Genomic DNA, 21,025 nt, shown 5'->3' with positions numbered 1-21,025 from the left:
TACCGTTGTCTAGTGTTTCGTCTTACGTGCGTGGGTCTGTTTATAGAATGTTTCGTATATGAGCGCGTGTTTTAACTTCCGGGGTAACCCGCGATATTGCTAATGTATTTAGGCTGATTTATAATGTGTCGGTTATGCCTTCACCAAGCCATTGTTGCTCTATATGGCTTAGGCCATTTTCCCAGCTATGTGGGACCTTGATTGCTTTGAGTATGGCTGCTGTGAGCCACAGCTGTTGGTGCCTGAGCTGACGACACACCTGCTGTTTATATTGGTTTGAGCCAATTAGAGGTTTGTGTCTAGGCTACTTGAACTCGCTTTTTCTTTTGTTCGGGAGAGTGTCCTTATAATAAGGCGTAAGCCTTAGGAGCTCTCACTTTTGACCAGGAGAGGTATCGTGTTTAATAAGGCGTAAGCCTTACGAGCTCTCACGGACCAGCTAATGTGGTCCTTTTAACATAGTCGACTATTTATTGTGCATATTTGTATTGAGGCTATGATGCCCATTTATTTGTCTTTGAAAAAGCTTAATTTCTATTGCTTTATTTTTGTGTTTAGTAATGTCCTTGTTTTCCTGCCTTATGTGAGGAAATAAAAAACCTCATCTTGCTAACATCATCTACCTCCTGAGTCCTCCATGAGTTTCCATCTAGCTCTAAACCGTGACGGCTATCTCGACCTTTCACAGTGGACTTCAAGGAAAACCGAATACGCTTGGGGCGTCATATGTGGTTGTGTGTAATTAATGTAACAAACACCCACATATGTATTACATATGTACTATATAGGTAGTATCTAGGGTATGTATCAACTTGATTGTTGCTGATGGGTAAAGATATAGCACAGTTGTTTACAGCTGTCAGCCTCAGTGGAAGCCCTCTCCCCTTGTTTTGTGTTTTTATTTGGTCCCCATGACAGGCTGACAGTAAGTTTGTCTGAAATATGTCAGTGCTGAGTGTCATACCAATGTCTTTGTGTAGGGAGAGCAGTGATGTAAGTTTACTGGATGCTTTCTGTCTAACGGCTTTAGTGTTGTTGTTTTTCTCCCTAATGGTGAGGGTGTCACTGTCTTTCAGGTCATTACCGTACAGACTTGCACACTTTTACTCACAAAATGCTCTTGCAATGCATGTGCAAACACACACACACACACACACGCCCATGCACACACACACACACACACACACACACACACACACACACACACACACAAGCACATGCACACACACTCACATGCACAAGCACCCACACACACAAAAAGGAAATAGACTGTGCCGTAAATGTGTCTGACCACTTTGAAAGAAATGCATTTACACATTTACAAGTCAGAATGCCTTTGTCAGCTGTTAAGGCGTATACTATTGACTAAACTTTTGTAATTATATTTCCATTAAAAGCATTTTCCTTCAGTCCTTTATGCAATAATGTAATTTGTAGTCAGCAAGTTTGGTGGAAGTTGCCTGTTTTGAAGATGAATAACTTCAAAGCCTCTCCCACAAGCCACATACACATACTATAAATTTGTCTTGGCATGAACAAATGATTGACAGACAAAGCATTGTTTTGATTAGTGGAACGTCGTCTTGTCCTGCTTGTTTCAATGTGGCATTCGTAGATATCGCTTCCTCATAACACAATCTGGTCGCGTCAATAATGAGTGGAGAGCATCAAACATCACACATCGTGTTCTGAATTAAACAGCGGGCCGCACCTTCACAGACGCTTGCCTAATAAAGGCTTTGAGAATTAGTTGACACTGACACTATTCATGGGTACAATTACCTAGCTCTAATACAAGCCTGGAGAAAATGACTCTGTCAAGGGTTATGCCTTTTAATCAAGGATTCTTCTGTCATGTCCAAATGAGTGTGAGAGGGCAGAGCAGGTCAGTGTTTCAATTTTATATTTTGTGTGTGTGTGTGTGTGTGTGTGTGTGTGTGTGTGTGTGTGTGCACATGTGCATGCATGTATGTAGTAGAGCTCTATTTTTTTTCCAGTGTTATGGATGACTCATGAATAAAATAGGCTTTTTTTTCCGTCTACATGAACATGATTCAAAAGGTTTTATTTATTAAAACTATACGCTGTATCCTAGTAACTAAGGCCATACGTCTCATAATGGCCATATCGCCCAGCCCTAGGCTCAACAGGGTTTAGTAGTTGCAACAGGGCCGGCTCTAGCCCTTTGGTTGCCCTAGGCGAGATTGAGCTTTGCGCCCCCCCCCACACAATACTTAACATCACTGCAGAGACATATATTAACTCAACTGCTTTACTTTGCATAGCAGTTTTTTCACCCACTTATAATTCTACTATTCTACATTGCAGTTCAACAATAAATGTTGCATGGACAACAAACACCAGAATAGTTTCAGAACATTTTCTTTTTTATTATTTTAAATAATGTATTACACACTCAAAGTTAGGATTAAATTAACTCCATAAACTGTGCAAACCCATAAACTGTGCAAAACACTCTTAAGCACCTGTAAGGAAATTTAAGCAAATTATGACCCTCTACACCCTAACTATACCCTCTACAAACAAAAGTGCTTTTATGCCCTGAGTGCTTGATGTGGTCCTGGATGTCCCTTCACCTTCACCTGTATTCAAGCATATTGTATAGCCGAACAAGCGGTGTTTAATATAATAAGTGAAATGATCATGAATGTGGTTGAACTTCTTTAAGAAAACAAGCTATTGTATTTAATACATGCTAACATGTTTCTATTGTACTTTAGTACTACTGGATGTCCCTTCTCCTGCAGCTGTATTTAAACACAGAGTTAATCCATGCTGTTCGTTACACAATTGCATTTGGTCATTTCTATCATCCTACCACATAGCTGCATTGTACAAATACATTTTATCTGACCATGTAACTTGTAGTAGATAAATTACAATTACTGCCACCACTGCTACAAGGCTAAATAATATTAGGCTACTGATTACAATTAGTAGTATTAATGTGATGTGATTATGAAAGTAATAATTGCTAATAATAATAACAATACCAAAAACAGCAACAATAGTACTAGCTGTGTAGGCTACTTACAAAGTTCAGAGGGAGGCGGATCAGGCGTCCTTTCTCCAGCAGGTGCCGGCCTCTGCAAAAAGTGCCTGAGTGCATCTGGCCAATTTAAAACAAAAATAAAAACAAAACAAAACAAAAAACACATATACATTTTAGTATATTCCTGGGGAGGAACTGTACAGAAGGGTGAACACCACCACTATCCCCAAAATGGTTACTGTGTGTGTATGCACCTGCTAGTTGTGAATTCACTAAACAGAACTTATGCCATTTATAATGAATGTAGACAGCAACTGTACTTTTCATAACTAGCATACGTTATCCAGATACGGGTCTTTTGACATTTACATCCATGTAGGTTATCAGTGAAGTTACGTTTGCTAGTAATAGCCTACGTAGCAAATTAGCAAAGTAACAGTCGCTAGCTAGCTATAGCTAGCCTAAGTGACAGCAATGAAACGTCCAATATTAGATGATGCCAAATTCTACATTTATTTCGTTTGACACCTTAATGGCTGAGATGAGAAGACTTACCTCTATACTTGGCTTTCTTTTCCTCTTCTTCCTTTCTTCGTTTTCATCCCTGTGCTCCAGATGGTTTAGACCGCTTCTTTTTTGCGAATGTCACGTAGCTGACACGCTCACCCCACCTTGGCAGTGTGCAGGAGCCCTCACGTAACTAACGTAACGTAACTTAACGCAACCGCCCCCCCCTTTGGAAATTATCGACAATAACCATCAATTCAATCTAAAAATTAGGTTGACAAGTAAACGTGTAGCTGAAGGGGCGCCCTAGGATGATCATGATTAATAAACATGTTTTAATTTGCTTGTTATTCTAACTATGACTAATGGGAAGTAGGTCTAAGGGCGACACTAGAGAGCGCCCCCAACCCATTTGTCGCCCTAGGCAGTCGCCTAGTTCGCCTATAGCAATCGCCGGCCCTGAGTTGCAACTAGCAATACCAAATACTAAAGAACAACGGAAAAAAAACGAAATCAAAACTTTACATAGGTTACAAGATGTTCAAATCGCTTCACATAAATAAAATGTCATAATGATGATGGGGATATTGAAAAAGATTTCTCATTACCAGATTAATCAGACCTAGCTCAGTTCAGAGATTTGATTTGCAACGACACAGCCAAAGAACAGGGAGAACGTCTTTGTGACATGTAATCTTTGTCCTAGTGTGACTTAATATCATTTACCACTAGTAATTAAAGTAGCAGTATGGAGGATTTAGTGTGATCTATTAGCAGAAATGGAATTTAGTATTCATAATTATATTTTAATGTGTGTATAATCATCTGTAACTACGATTCGTGTTTTCGTGAGCTTAGAATGAGCCTGTTGTATCTACATAGGATGAGAGAGGAAGGGAGAGAGAAAGGGAGAGAGATGGAGGATGGGAGAGAGAAAGGGAAAGAGAGGAAGAGAGAGGAAGAGGAAGTCCACCCTGTTTCGCCATCATGTTTGTACAGTGGCCCAGAATGGACAAACCAAAACAGAGGCCTTAGCTTCTTCTACACGCTTGGAAAAGGGAAATGTATTCAGTTGGTTGCAATCTGCTACAAACTGTGCCTTTAAATACACTGACATTGCTCGACCACTAGTGTTATTTGGTTGCTACGGCAGCATTAACATGACACTACATTGAAAACAGGCAACTGCTCTTACATGACTAATGAAGGACCCGTTCAATGACAGACCAATACAATTCTTGACATAACAGGAAGAAACTTTGTCTACAGACAACCTTACTGTCGTAACTCTATGGTTCTCTGTCATTCCCTTTATGGCCTGCCTCTCCAGACTTGGGCCCAGAGGCAATTTGTGTTCTTCACATGAAAGCGGGACGGGTCAGCGGGGGGGAAAAGGTGGTGGTGATTGTGGGGGAATTTCTGTCAGGCCATCTGCAGGACAGCTTGTACCTACACGGCCTTGTCAATTGGACCCCTCCAGGCTGCTCCGTTTTGCCATTAGCAGAGGGCTTTATAAAGTCCACTTGATGAAGTGGCCATAGGGGTGAGTGGACAGTGACGAAGACAGATAGCCTCCGCTGTGAGCGTTTGGGGTGGGCACGTGTTCGTGCCAAGAACAACACACAGAGCGCTGCCAAAAACAATAGGCTCTTCAGAGAGCACTTGTCAGCTCGTAATGAACTGCGCCCATCAGGAGGGGCTCGCCGACAGAGGAGCTAACAGCTACGTGAGGAGACGAAGGAAGGGGAGACGGGGTAGAGAGAGAGAGAGAGACGCTGCAAGAGACAGTTGTGGTAACAGATGCTTGATGCGTCCTCTGTTGGATTGACTTCACGCCCCCCTCCTATACGACAGTGTCCACTGATTGATGTTTCAAACTTGGGTCACATTCGATCAGGCAGAGAGAGAATGTGATTGAGTGACAGAAAGAGATAGAGAGAAAGAGAGAGAGATGAAGAGGAAGAAAGAATCATTTGGGAGCCGCAGTAGAGAGCGAGAGAGGTGATGACCCCAGCACTAGGTTGCAGTTGAGTTCTAAAGAGAAACTGAGGTAAAGACAACAGCAGGTAGGCTTCTCAGGCGCCCTTCTGCCGTTACATAACGAACATCTGCGTCCTCCTATTACCTTAGCAAAGTCATGCAGCATTTGAATGCAGCCTCTCATACGCACTGACCTGTGAACGTCCAGTTCTCTCTCTGTGTTTGTTGTTGTGCAGATTCCAGATCGTTCCTTTTCCTGGATTCTCATTGACCATGGCTTTCTTGAAGTTGCAAAAACTGAAGTGGTCTCATTTGAATCATCAGTTGTACATTTGGTACCATCATAATTTAAGCAGGTGATTTATTTGTGTTTAATTGTATATGGACTATATTATTGTTCTATAAATGCATAATTTATATACAAAAAACACACACACACACACACACACACACACACACACACACACACACACACACACACACACACCCACATCGTCCCACACCGCTATCTTCCCCCCTTCTTTGTTTAGCTGTACCAGAACCCGGCTGTGACGAGAGTCCATCAGATGCGCCTAAAGGCGACTGACGTGCCATCCATGCATAAAGGCAAATATCATGAGGGTGGTTGTTGTTGTTTTTGTTGTTTCTGGTTCGTGCTGTTGACTGGGAGCGGAGTGACAGAGTCCAGGCAAACACAATGAATGTCCTGATGTAAGTCTCTGTTGTGCAATGTCGCGCTCCTGCTGCTGTAGACAAACTAACCACGGATGAAATGAAAAACTTGCCAACTGCATGTCGTGCGTCTGCACAGAGCCATTCAAGGTTCCTTAAGTGTTTTGTAGTGCTCCACTCTGCCTCTCGGCTGAAAGACGACAGCATTTGCATCATGGCTTTTAGCGCGTCCTTGAAACCTCTGCCATTGCGCGGCGTTCGCAGCTAGCCCCGCTCCTGGCTTTTGTTGCACCCAGGTGGCTCGCGGAATGAGCTGGTATTATTTCCATGTTGGGTAATGAAAATGGTGAGCTGCACTTCAGGCTCTAATTTCAACGCGTCCTCTCTGGCCTCGCAAATGTGTCATAACAGTTAAGAGTTGCAATTGGTCCCCTGTTTCTTAGGCACACAACACAAAAGGCAGTAAGAGTCAGTGTGCACATCCAGAGAGCAAAGAAAACTCATCTTTAAGAAATAACATTGAAATGTTATAGTTAGATTTGTTAAAACACGAATTAGCTCTCAGTGTTTAAGCACATATGTTGCACTGAAAAGAAACAAACCGCCCACACATTTATCGGCATGTTTCTGTGACTTTCATTGCTCGCCTTGAGGAAATCTTGAACTACTTCATTCTGCTAGTTATTTCTATTGAAGTAACAGCTGCAGGCTAGAGTAAGTGTCCAGTGTCCAGATGCTTCATGCCCTCGAACAGTCCTTAATGATCCTATTACAAAATTCACCATGATCGTGTTTATATAAGAGTGTGTGTGTGTGTGTGTGTGTGTGTGTGTGTGTGTGTTTGCTTAGTGGCATATGCCTGACAGATTAACTAGGCGGCGTTTGCACAAAATGGTGTCAGGAGAGACAACGCAAGGACAATATGTGTGTCAGGAAAAAAGATCTCAGTTTGAAGGTGAGAACATGCATGGACTGATGATGTAGCCACCTTCCACCTCATCTTTCTTTCTCTCTTTTAGACAGTCTCGAAGTCCTTCAAAGGCATGTTTCTTTACAGCGCTTAAGATGATGTGTCTTTTAAGAGGCCAATTAACTGCATGCTTTTGTTCTTGAGTGGCTCCATGGGAGAAGGCTGGCCTTGAACACATGGGATGTGGTAATTGGTTGTGCATGAGGCTAATTCAGACTCATTTAGTACAGTTATAGTGGGATTAAAGTAGATATCATGAGGGTGGTTGTTGTTGTTTTTCTTGTTTCTGGTTCGTGCTGTTGACTGAGAGCGGAGTGAGAAGAGAACAACCTCAACTAAGTATCTGATTGGTGCACTGGTCCGGGTGGATTTGTATCTGTTTTTTTTTGTATGTAAGTCTCCAGTGTGTGGGTTTGTACGAAAGCTGGAGAAGATAAACAAAAGCAAATTAGATTATTTTTTCCAAACATGAATTTGTGTGTGTTTGTGTGTGTTTGTGTGTGTGTGTGTGTGTGTGCGCGCGCGCTTTTGCCTGAAAGCTTTACTTCTTGCTTTATGTAATTAGCTATTTATAGTTTTCCACATTTGCGGTTAGATAATATCTCTAGCCGTAAACCATGAATCCAGCGATGCGGAAGATGGAGAAGCTGGCAACAGCCTGATGGAAGATGTAGGTGGTCCTGCCATGAACCCAGCGTAGTCTGCACAGCATGCTGGGAAATATGTAGAGACAAAGGAAGGATGTTATCAAACCATTACTGAAAAATTGACAGCCGCGCCTCCAAAAGCTGTTTCTCCTGGATGCAAGTCGACAAAAAAACAAAACCACTCATGTTCCATTCTAGTCGCATGCACACACACACAAGTGAATCTATTCTTCCTGTTTGCATATACATATGCTGTAAACCCATGCATGCACAAACCTGCTCACACAAGCGGCAGTCTCCCATCATCTGCCCGCAGTGTGTGGCCACTGAGCAGCATCCATGTTGCCCCCTCATCCCCCTCCTTGAGGACCGGCCAAGGCATCTGTCATGGAATAGCACGGACGCGCAGTGGCCTGCTTCCTCATTACCCGCACACCATCAGTGCACCGCAACTTTGGGGAGGAAGCGGTACAGACCTGCTATATCAGTGGAAGCTGTTTGACCCCCCCCCCCTCCACACACACACACACACACACACACACACACACACACACACACACACACACACACACACACACACACACACATCGTCCCACACCGCTATCCTCCCCCCTTCTTTGTTTAGCTGTACCAGAACCCGGCTGTGACGAGAGTCCATCAGATGCGCCTAAAGGCGACTGACGTGCCATCCATGCATAAAGGCAAATATCATGAGGGCGCTTGTTGTGGTTGTTTCTGGTTCGTGCTGTTGACTGGGAGCGGAGTGACAGAGTCCAGGCAAACACAATGAATGTCTTGCTAACGCCACAGAGTGACTGATGTAAGTCTCTGTTGTGGAATGTCGCAATCCTGCTGCTGTAGACAAACTAACCACGGATGAAATGAAAAACTTGCCAACTGCATGCCGTGCGTCTGCACAGAGCCATTCAAGGTTCCTTAAGTGTTTTGTAGTGCTCCACTCTGCCTCTCGGCTGAAAGACGACAGCATTTGCATCATGGCTTTTAGCATCCTTACAAACCGCTGCCATTGCGCGGCGTTCGCAGCTAGCCCCGCTCCTGGCTTTTGTTGCATGTGGCAAACCCAGGTGGCTCGCGGAATGAGGCGTTTCATTTTTTTTCCGTGTCGGGTAATGGAAATGGTGCGCTGCGCTTCAGGCTCTATTCTCAACGTGCCCCCTCTCTGGGTCTCGCAAATTAACCCTGCATCTCGCCTCGAGAAAGGTGACGTCAGATCAGCTTTGAGAGCTACTGTAGGAAGAGGGGAGACAAGTCTGAAAGCCGATGAGAGGCAGAGAAAGGGAAAATGGCTTGGGAATCTGTAAAGCATATGATTTGCTCAGAGACGGTACAGGTTAATTGATGGAAAGAAAACTCCTCTTAGGTCTGTCATTAAGTGTGATTACCCACCCTGAAAGCAGACGTTCTTCCAAGTCCCTACAAAGCTGGCTGTTGTAGATAATCACATGATGAGAGTGATCACTGAAGCCAAAGATGTGCAGTGTTTTTGAACATCTGCAGATCCATGAGTTGCCTTACTGATCCACCATGGCTATTAAGCAAATTATTCCTCAACATGGTATGCATGTCACAGATGTACGTTTGCTATTCCTGTCATTTATCTGTCCACATATGAAACATTCAGTGTCCACATATTTTCACATTCATTTATGAAGTGCATGAGTGTGAAGGGCCCAACATTTGCTGTGGTTTATACAGTAACAACAAACCTTGACTTCGATTTTTAGCACATTTTATGCACAAGGTCTTGCATGTCTGAATCTCAAGTAAAAAGTTACATTCTCACTGGTTTGTGTCTTATCATTGCACCATTCTTAAATATCCTGGGCTCACTCTATAGTCTCTCTATATAACAATGTTTATCTTTTTCTTTACTATATTGTTCGAGTGCCTCAGTGTTCGAGATCCCACTGAGATGCAGTACCACACAGCTCATGTACCTTCCATTGCCAGTCACATTTTTTCAACCAAGAGAAAAGCAGAATATGCCCCCTCGTGCCCCGCAGAGTGTTTGTTCCAGCACCTCTGCAGTTTGTGAGTCATAAAGCAATATGCTTCGGGTGGCATTCCTTTAGAAGCCCAGGAGGATGGTGTTATTCTATTATTCTATGGTGTTATTCTATTATTCTATGGTGTTATTCTATTATTCTATGGTGCTATTCTATTATTCTATGGTGTTATTCTATTATTCTATGGTGTTATTCTGTTATTCTATGGTGTTATTCTGTTATTCTATGGTATTATTCTATGGTGTTATTCTGTTATTCTATGGTGTTATTCTATTATTCTATGGTGTTATTCTATTATTCTATGGTGTTATTCTATTATTCTATGGTGTTATTCTGTTATTCTATGGTGTTATTCTCCTCTCTCGCCAGAAAGATCAAAATTCGATCTGACTGACTGGCCTGGTTGAGTCCATTCTGGTTGGCTCTGCTGGAGTAAGCGCTGGAATACGCTCAATCTAGATGGACTTATTTGCTATGGATTCACAGGATAAATGAGCTCACCTTTAACCTCCCTCTTTCTAACCCCTTTCTCTCCCATTGTGGGGTCTGCTACTTACTGCACAAAGGCAAAACACACACACACACACACACACACAGCTTTATCTATTCCTTCATTTAGCCTCTTTTCAGTGAAAATGCTGTAGGTGATTCTTGGCCAGAGGTGAAAGTCATTGACCCCACAGAAAACACGTGCTACATTATGCGATCGTCTGCCGTCTCAAACTTTTTGATTCGTATTCAGCCACGATTGGGTCCGCTCCGTGACTGTGGAACATAATGAATTGGCTCCGGGCTAGTTCCGAATCCATCACAAAGCCCCCCACACCACACCACACTACACCACACCACACCACACCACTGCACTCCACAGACATATGCCCTGTGAGATTAATGCATGAGGGACACTTGTTAGGCCCATTCGCCTCTCAGCACATCGTGTGCAATATGCTGACTGTTAATTAGACTGGCGTCCCCACAAGCGTGGATGACTTTGTCACGTTGATATGACTTGCTGAGTACCATTTTGTCATGCGCAAGGAGTCTATTTCCACTCTGTGGCAGCCTCGAGACTCAAAGAGATTTTTTTTTACTGCCTCAGGTTGAAAATGATTGTATTCAATGCACACATGAAAATGGAGTGCTGTACTCCAGTTGTTGATGAATGGAATTACTGTAGGTCTGTATTCATATTGTGAATAGCTGGTGTTAGTGGCGGCAGTAGTGTTTTTCACCATGCTGTGTGTGCATCTGTGAGATACAGAGAAAGAGCGAGAGAATGTTAAACCGCACTCAATAATAAACCGGGAAGACTACAGACTACTAAAAAATGCACTCTGGACAACTGTCGGTCCTCTCTAACAGGCTCAGACAATGCATTTCTTTCCAAACCTTTCCCCATTTCTACAAGCCCCCCTACCCCCATGCTATTTACTTATATAGCTGTACTGAAAGCTAGTGATAATACAAATTCATGTTGATTCCTGGCTCTGGTAATATTACTTCTCCGTGTTTTACATTTTTATTTTATTTATTTCCCCTCTGTGAAGCCTATAGTGCTGTAGTAAATCCTTTAGAAGTACATTTACATTTATTCCTTAAGCGGATGCTTTGATCTAAAGCAGCATAAACACCTGGTAAGCTATTCATTGTCTTTTTCAGGACATGTGCTGCCTGGGAATTGGACCCTTGCCTGTGGTGTTGTAATCTATTGTTATCACCCAGGAAAGACTTTTTCGGCTCCCTGTGTCAAACTGGGCCTTTTTTTTTTGGTGTTCCCAAATTTAAACGAAATGAAGGCGATGAAAGGCAGGATTCATCATTGTACCTGTCCACTCTAATTTACTTCTCTGTGTGCACGCATGGCATTCGGCTGACTGCTTGTCCCTCCTCCTCTCCTCCCTGCCGTCTCCTGTTTTCCCTCCCAGTAGGAAACACATGGGGTTGATTGCACGGCCTTCTTGCACATTCCCTGCCAGTTGTGCAATTTGTTGTACCACCCCCTAGGGGGCGCTGCAGGTCCCCATCCCATAGGCATGCCAGACATGCTTGGCCTGTTAATTACATGCAAGTTGGGGATGCTAACCACTACAGGATCGGATATCATAGAATTGACTGGGTCTGTGTGTGTGTGTGTGTGTGTGTGTGTGTGTGTGTGTGTGTGTGTGTGTGTGTGTATGCGTGTGCATGAGTGCCCTTTCTGTGTACGCTCGTAAATCCAGAAGCTTTGACCCACCAATCATCCTGCCATACTTCCACTGTCATCCTGAGTTGTGCTCTTTGCCCCGCTTCCATTATCATTTGGATTAGTGCTGTGCTGAGTGAGATTGTTTCCCTGTTCCCTGCGAGGCCCTTTAATCTGCATGTTTTCTTCAATAGTTGTCGCGCTCTATAGTTCTTATCTTTGAGGTAAAGCTTCTGATGCCGTGATGATGCTGATCCCTCAACTCCCACAACTCTGCCTATACCAGCACTGCCAAGGTGTATAATGTAAAAGAATATAGATCTGATCCACTCCTTGAGTCCACATCCCTGCTTGAAGTGTGTTGAACGTCTCCAATGCAACCACCTCCATTCACCCATAGCGTGCTGGCCAGTCCACTCTTAATGCATGCCACGTTTGACCAAAAAAAAGGAAGAGCTGGACTAGCATGATGTTTATGTGATGGTGATGGAGGATCGTGTTTGATGTAGTGGGATGCATGTGGCATTTCATCATAGGGTTGTCTTTGTTAGACATGCTATTGACTGGTTTGAATAATGTTGATTTGGTTTCAGATACGGTCCTGATTATTCAAGCAGAATCTATGAACTGCATGCAAATATATTTGATCGTGACTGTATATGACTTATATGCAATATTTTATTTACATTAGTGTTTTGATGTCATTGTATAGGCTGTATAATGTATAATAATGTAATCCGAGTTCCTAGGAAATATTCATACTACTAATTAAATATTAATCTGAAAAAGCTTTGTTCCAGAGAATTACAAATTAGACTTGTCAGAGCACTGATGTTGGTGGTATGGAATAGTCTGTTCCGAATTAAAGTGTGTGTACTGTTCTTCTCTCTCTCTCTGTGTGTGTGTGTGTGTGTGTGTGTGTGTGTGTGTGTGTGTGTGTGTGTGTGTGTGTGTGTGTTGGTTTGTCCTACAGGTGGTATCCCCTTCATCCTGACTGGTGAGTTGTTTGAACAGTCCTATCGTGCTGCTGCCTTCACAATAGCAGGAACCATCAACTGGCTGGCCAACTTCGCTGTCGGCCTCCTGTTTCCTTTCATTCAGGTGTGTATGTCTGTATGTAGGCAAGTAACAATGCGGGTAACAATATGGCGCAACAATATGACACCGTACCAAGACATACTTAAACATACAATACCATACCATACGTATGGTTTATTGTCAAGCTGGCTTGCCACAGCAGTCTTAAGGTTTGTAGCTACTTTTTATGAAATATGTTGTTTTTTGCTTCACTTTATTAGTTGCAGTACCTATAAAGTGGCAAAAATGTGACTTCTTTCCAGAGAAATAATACATTTGCTGTATGTGTGCCTGTTGGTCAGTGAAACAGATATGCATTTTAGATGAGAAAGTAAGGTAAATGTGGAGAGCAACAATATAATAGTCTCAAGGAGCTTGTGAGAAAGCATGTAGGTGTGGTGGGTATCTATAAATCAATGATTGATTTATTTATACATACATTTAGAGTGAAAATATTCACTCTGCACCTAGCAACCAACCTTCCGCGGCTTCTTTTCTCCCTCTCTGTCTTTCTGTATCACACGTTTCTCTTTTGCCGATTTATAAAAGAAGATGAACTTTGCCCAGTGTCATTTTCTGTACCAGTTTAATCTCTCAAACTCTGACTACTCCCTGCTAATCACTTTGCTCTTACCACAGGCTCTTCGAGAAAAAAAAAAGAGGGGGAAAAAAACATACCTGAGGCATGTTTCCCCAGTGTGCTATCTCTATAGTTGACTTTAAAGTGTCTTCCTCAGTAGCTCCATCTCTGAGTAATTTTTGAAGCCAATTGGCTGATCTCCAGGCACAGGCTCCATCATAGGGAAGAGCCAGGGGGACCATAAAGCCCTTATTTGCCTAATCTTTACATGTGCTAGAACACGTGTTACACGTGTTCCCCTCTAAAGGTACAGTGTGTAGGATTTAGGGGGGGTCAATGGAATATAGTATACATAATTATGTTTTTTTTTTGTGTATAATCCCCTGTAACTACGAGTCGTTGTGTTTTCGTTAGCTTAGAATGACCCCTTCATATCTACATAGGAGTCATCAGTCAGTGTTCTTACGTTGAAGTGGAAGATTGAATTTGGTGGTGCCAGTTGGAAGACAAAGAAGATGTTTGTGAGAGGTTTGAGAACCTAATTGTTTAAATTAAATGCCCAAAGAAAAAATAGTCCGTTTCATACTCCAGACTTATCCCAATGCAGCAATGCGGCTTGGACCATTTGGACAAAGGACTGTAGCTGGACAAAGCTGAATTCTTACAAACACACACTTACTTTTAATAGATCACCCACAACACTCTTATCATAACCAAATATATACTACTTGGATTGAAAGATTTTGTGACAAATGCATTAGTCGTAATGGTGCATTTTAGTTATTCTAAAGTGCAAAGTTTTAAATAGTGTGTGTGTGTTTCGGCGAATGCTGTCAATTAATTAAGTCTCTAATTCCCATCCTAACATGACAAGGACAGCTAATGTAAGAATAATTCCTATCCATTAATAACCGGAAGGCGACAGCTACTCGCCTGTTCCTGAGCCATCCGAATAATTCTCCTGCATATTAGCCTACCGCCTAAGGATGCTCCCACTTTAATTACTACGGCTGTCCTCTGTGTGCCCAAACATCCCAAGAGGCTCAAACCTCTCCCCGTCTCTCTCTCCGTCTCTCTGTCTCTCTCTCTCTCTCTCTCTCTCTCTCTCTCTCTCTTTCTGTGTTTCTTTCTTTCTTTCTTTCTTAGGGCTACAATTACAACAAAAGCTTTTTGTACTTTCTCTGTCTGCAGTAGTCCTGACAGATTCTTTTCAGGTAGAACAAAACACTACATTATTTTCAGTAAGAATTAGAGGTGTCCAGCCAATGTGATGGTGATGACATTAACCCTCGCCATCTTAGTAAAGTCTATGTGAAGGAGGAAGACTACACTGATACGAAATGTGACTGGGACAGATACCCTCCATTTAGATTTTCTCTCAAGGCAAGCACCTTTAAACATCACTCCACATTTGCAACCGGGGGGATGCATCCACCATTTTGTCAGGCCGTCTGATTCACAAGGACAGGCCTGTGAGCCCTCCATTTGACTTGAGGGGCCGCATCTTAAAGGTGTGTGTGGAGAAATGTCAAGACTGGTTGTATTTATTCTGGTCCTCAGTAATGCTCCAGCACATTGTCTGCCTATCCTGTGATGTACCATCATCTTCCCATCTGAAGAGAAATGGTTTTCACTGTGCATGGGAATGGGATATTTGTGTGTGTGTGTGTGTGTGTGTGTGTGTGTGTGTGTATGTGTGTGTGTGTGTGCGTGCAGGGAGGTAGTGTAGGTGTAGTATTTCTGCTTGAAATGTCCATCCCTGCTTCATAAAACCTTTAAATGGCTAGTAGCGCTCGCACCACAACTACATGTCATGATGTCATGTTCAATAAACTGCTGTTAATACGCAGGCGTGGTCAATACACAATTTGTTTTATAAAATGACATAGAATACTGAAATGTGGTTTATAGTTTGGAAAATATGATATATATGTAACCCTAGATATATATAACCCTAACCCTAGATATATATATATATATGTGTGTGTGTGTTTGTGTGTATGTGTGTGTGTGTTTGTGGTGGTTGCAAGTGTGCACTCAGCTTCCGGTATAGGCATGATTATGCACGGTTCTCAGTCACATTTAGGTAGCGTCTTAAAAACTTGTGAGTGTGTGTGTACGTGTGTGTTCATGGACGTGTGTGTAATCCCAGAAAAGGCCTCCCAGCCAAGGCCTGGCAGGAGCTCAGGCGGCTTCATCTCCCTCCCATGCTCTTCCACAGCAGGGAACCCCTCACCCCCCTGCTGTGCCCCCCTGCTGTGCCGGCACCATAGAGCTTCTCCAGCCGCTCGCTCCTCATTAGACCGGAGCTCCGCTCCACGCCGCCCGACACTCTGCCATTCTGCTCCGCCGTGCTCCTGAGCCTCCCCGTGCTCGGCGGGTATCAAAGCCCAAATCATGTTCTCGCTAAAGCGCTGAGCCTGCTACGCTACAGTGTGCTTTGTATGGTGCGGGGTGTGTAAAGATGGGCTCATGAAAGAGTAATCAGCTGGTGTTGTTGTGGGCTATAGTTAGTCACAAGTCAGTGGACCGTTGAGCATAGTGTGCTGCTGTCATGTTCGTTGTAGCTTAAGTAACCATGCTGTATTGTATTGGAATACGCATGGCAGACATATGCTGTAGGTCAGAGGAGAAACAAACGCAGGGTGATTTTTATTTCTACATTCTGCCGTGTGCTTTATTGAATACATTTTATCGACTGTTGGACACAGTCTGGATATAAATAACCTGAACAGCCTTCAGTGTGAAATCATGTCGGGAAAATTAGATCAATAAGCAGTCATGGCACACAAGTGTGAGTACATTTTATGGGTAAAACAACACTATCATGGCATGACACTAGGAGAGTAGCATATCATATAACCACCTCCAGCTTCAAGAGCATTTGGAGGAAGCCTATGCCTTCTTCTCTCCTCTCCTCTCCTCTCCTCCTCTCCTCCTCTCCTCTCCTCTCCTCTCCTCTCCTCTCCTCTCCTCTCCTCCTCTCCTCTCCTCTCCTCTCCTCCTCTCCTCTCCTCCTCTCCTCTCTGCCTTGGGGGTGTCTGTATGAGTATAGCCCTGGGGCAGCTCTCTGTCTTTCTGTAACAGTACACACAGACACGGTGTTAGTCATCTAACCATGTAGCCACTTCTCTGTCTCGAGCCAGCAATCCCAGCCTGTTTCTGACCCTTCCTCTACCTCAACCCCCCCCCCCCCTCCCCCGACCCCTACTCACCCACCCGGTGGCCCCTGGGTCCTCTGAGTCCCGAGTCCGAAGGCAGAGATCTTTTTTGGATGGTATGGGACGGGTGTGGAGAGGAAGTGGTGAGATTAGAGGGATTCTTCCCCCCGTGATTCTTGTCGTGTCAGTGAAATGTGAGAAGGATGAGATAGCACAGACTCCTGGCTCTGCCTCTGGGCTTCCTCAGAGAGACAAGTAAGACACAAGGGGAACTGGGAAAGAGCGAGGAAATGGAGAGAGGGATAGGGAGGGAGAATGGGGATTAAATAAAATAGAGTGGATAGGGCAGATGGAGGGAGAAAGGTCAGTAAAAAAGGAGGTAGAGAAAGAAAAGTATTTGGAAGTCAGAACTCTTTTGGAAACTTTCTGTTCTATTGAACATCTCACTCAGCTGACAGTGAGACATTGCAACCAGAGGCACATACCTATCTTTCTCTCTCTCTGTCTCTGTCTCTCTCTATCTCTCTCTCTCTCTCTCTGGCTCTCTCTCTCTCTCTCTCTGACTCAGTCAGTCTCTCTCTCTCTCTCTCTCTCTCTCTCTCTCTCTCTCTCTCTCTCTCTGGCTCTCTCTCTCTGTCTCTGTCAGTCTCTCTGTCTCTATCTCTGTTTGTTTCTGTCGGTGCTCAGAGCACCCTGCACAGTTTGATGTCCTGACGTGCTGTTGTGTGCAGGGTTGTACAGCACTGCTTTTGGAAAATCTTTCATCATTTATATCTCTTGTGTAAGTAGGATCAAGAATAAACATGTCTATCGCTCTCTTTTGATATTTCATAATTTCTTTATGTTTTAATAAGAGCGCTGTTAACCTTAGTGGAGAGCTTCTACTCTCAAGCAGTAAAGGGATCCCGTGTATTTATCTGTAATTAATGTGTTTTCACTACACACAACTCTATTAAGCAGATGAATTCATACATGCATCAGGATTAGCTTACATGTGACATATATACATACAAGATTACACCATACATGCAAGATGGTATATACATGATAACATACAGGATAAAGGTGATCAGAGCCAAGTATTGGTTGTAGAACAGCTTAGAACAGCTTTAACAAAGAATCAATCGATCGTCCAGGCCGTTCAATTAGAACATTAGTGGCATGGTGGAGTCTCAAATTATTTGAGTATTGATTTAAAAGTTTTTGATTATCAAACTGATCATCCTCAATTCATCATCCTAATCAGTAGCTGTATTTCAATATGAAAACAGTAAATCACGGCAATTACATTATGAAAAGCTGACAGTGCTGCAATTTTTTTAATTTATATTGGCCTCTGTATTGTTAAATATACATTGAAGTCAACCAGCTGATCCTTTCCCTACAATTTGCATGATAGCTCTTTGCCAGTTCAGGTATGGCAGTAATAGACCTACACAATTAACAATATCTGCACGAGATTTCCTGAACATTTAGCCTACTTACATCACCATTATTTCCTCTTGGTGTCGCCAATCTCCAAATTACAAATATCATGCGTACGCCACCAAAGCAGAACCGCCCTGCGTAGGCTGCCTGAAGAGACAAGGAGTCTGAGAGCCTCTTGCCACCTTATTTGTCCTCACTAGAACAGTGTGCAGATAAGACACGCCAGTATGTAAGAGGAAATGATTGTACTGTCAGTTTCCCTTACATCAAATTACACTTTATTTGTACTCGCATTGCAGGCTTAATCAGTATGTACACTGAAGCAGGTTCCTTTCTGTGGCACAAGAGGTGTTGTAAGATGGTTATATATAAAATAAATTAAGATGAAGTAAACATCTCGCCTCCTGGGTAAACAGTGGGGCTGTGATTGGAGATTGATTTACTCTCTAATCTAGTGCCCTTTAGGAGAAAAGAGTTGTTTTTCTCCAGAGCCTGCAAGTAGTGCTTAAACATGTGATTAATAGGCACTTCCTTATGCTGATTCGTAGTACGTCTAATAAACTGTGTGCTACTGATTGCCACTGCAGGTTGCATCCTCATCAAATTTCAATTACCGCTCCATCCCCTCTCAGATGTACCCTCTGTCTCTCTCCTCTTGCTGTTTTTTTTCTCGGTGACGTTCATTCTTTCTCTCCATTTGTCTTTCCTTTCCCCTACCTCTGGCCTCTCTTCCTGAGAAGCATAGTGTCATGGAGGTTAGTGCGGTTTAGATTGTGTTTACACTGAAGCAGGCTAGCCCGTTCTTTTGACCCCATGTCATTTATGCTCCGATTTCCACTGCAGTGGACATAATGATGAATTAGACAGCCACTGCTTGCACGACCTCAGGGACCCACTGGGACATCCATCAGTCCAATGTCACCGGCCTGTCACGCAGGTGGGCTACTTGCTCAGCACGAGCCCTGCCTCCGCGATCAGTCACTCCACATTGCGTGCACTTCTCATTGTTAATTTGTAGTCTCTACAACCAACTGTGTGATTTGGAATTGCTGTGGGTGGATTGGGTCGCCCCCTCCCCCCCTCCGTGTGTGTGACAGATCAGAGTCTGCACAGTGATGATTGTTTCACTCTCGCTGGGGATTTTCTGTCTGCATTTACGGTTGCGGGGGGGGGCAGGGGGGGCACTAACTGCATGCTTCTTTGTAGACAGTGAGACTTTCCTGCTCTCCAGGGGTTCATCAATATGTTGCTGTGCAATACCCGGTAGAATGTAAACGTTGTCCACAGGAGACTGGGGTTTTGGAGTAGGCGGGTGGGGGGGGTCAATAAAGCATAGTGACAGATATTGTGTGTGTGTGTGTGTGTGTGTGTGTGTGTGTGTGTGTGTGTGTGTGTGTGTGTGTGTGTGTGTGTGTGTGTGTGTGTGTGTGTGTGTGTGTGTGTGTGTGTGTGCGTGCGTGTATTTGTGTTTGAGCAAATATACATTTTTCAATATAAGTCCATTTTATTTATTATATATCTATATATCACTGTTAACCATGAACACTGACTTAAGGTTGTATAGATATATTAGAGTAAGTACATAGGCAACTATATGATCTCTTTATTTTAATATAAGTCCATTTTAATTATTATATATCTATATATCACTGTTAACCATGAACACTGACTTAAGGTTGTATAGATATATTAGAGTAAGTACATAGGCGACTAAATGATCTCTTTGTTAAGTACCTATGTGTTTGGAGCTTTGTATTGATTTGTGTGTGGTGGTTTGTTCCTTTAGTAAAGATTTGGCTGATTGATTTTCTGTTATTTCTGTTTGCTGGTGCTGTGTATCCATAAAGTGTGTGTGTGTGTGTTTGTGTGTGTGTGTGTGGGTGTGTGTGTGTGTGTGTGTGTGTGTGTGTGTGTGTGTGTGTGTGCGTGTTTGTGTGTGTATCTGTGTTTGAGATCGCAAGAAAACTTACAGCATGTGTGAGTGTCTGGGGAAAGTCTTCATTTCTTCATTTCTAAATGATTTGTCTTAATTTCCTAAGCACTTTCATCCTTTTTCCCTCTAACTTCTTATAGCTAGGAAAGGATTAGTCTTATCAGTCCTCTTTGTGTGTGTGTGTGTGCGTGCGTGCATGCATGCTTGTGCTTGTGTGTGTGTGTGTTTTTGTCCAAGCGGGTTTGTCCCCCTGGGTTGTGTTGTGAATGCACTTCAGAGGAGTGATACTTCTTGTTGCGTCACAGCCAGCTGGGTTTTGAAGACCACTCAGTCTTGACTAATAAAATGAGTCTCTGAGATGCACCCATTCATGCAGAGCTCCAGCCCGTAATGAAATGCAGAGTTCCGACCCGTAATGTAATGCCCCCCCCCCCCCCCCCACATGACTTCCTTACCGTCTGTCATCACATGCTACGCTCACAAACCCCCCACCCCGCTTCAGATCACGGGAGAAAGGTCAGTTCATTTGTTTGGTGAACATTTTTAGTCAGTAGTGAATCGTATAGTGAGTCACCCTTCTATTTTCTACAGGGGTCATTTAATAAGCAAGTGTCAGCAAGTGTCATCATTCAACCTGACTTTTGCATATTGTGTTTTGTGTGCATATGTGCATTCGTGAATCTCTCTCTATGATGTGCAAATCAGGGACCAGGGTGGCTAATAGCTAATAGCACCGCACATCGGGAAAGCAACAACAAAGACTCACATTTATGAATACAAAAAAAAGCGGTTATCAAGCGATTGGCAGCAACATAAAATCAGGCACTTTGTTTTATGTATGTAATAAT

The 21,025-nt window shown here is 43.2% G+C and overlaps 1 protein-coding gene across 1 annotated transcript in view; it reads left to right on the top strand.

Moving 5' to 3' along the window:
• Window positions 1-21,025, top strand: part of slc2a9l2 (solute carrier family 2 member 9, like 2) — an 87,818-nt gene that overhangs the window by 54,996 nt on the left and 11,797 nt on the right. The window contains 1 exon segment of the mRNA XM_031558030.1: window positions 12,972-13,099. Coding sequence (XP_031413890.1) covers window positions 12,972-13,099 — 128 coding nt within the window.

This window comes from Clupea harengus, chromosome 20 (genome assembly GCF_900700415.2).
Source record: "Clupea harengus chromosome 20, Ch_v2.0.2, whole genome shotgun sequence".
NCBI lineage: Eukaryota > Metazoa > Chordata > Actinopteri > Clupeiformes > Clupeidae > Clupea > Clupea harengus.
The sequence above is the reverse complement of the archived record's forward strand: the minus strand, read 5'-3'. Positions and strand labels throughout refer to the sequence as shown.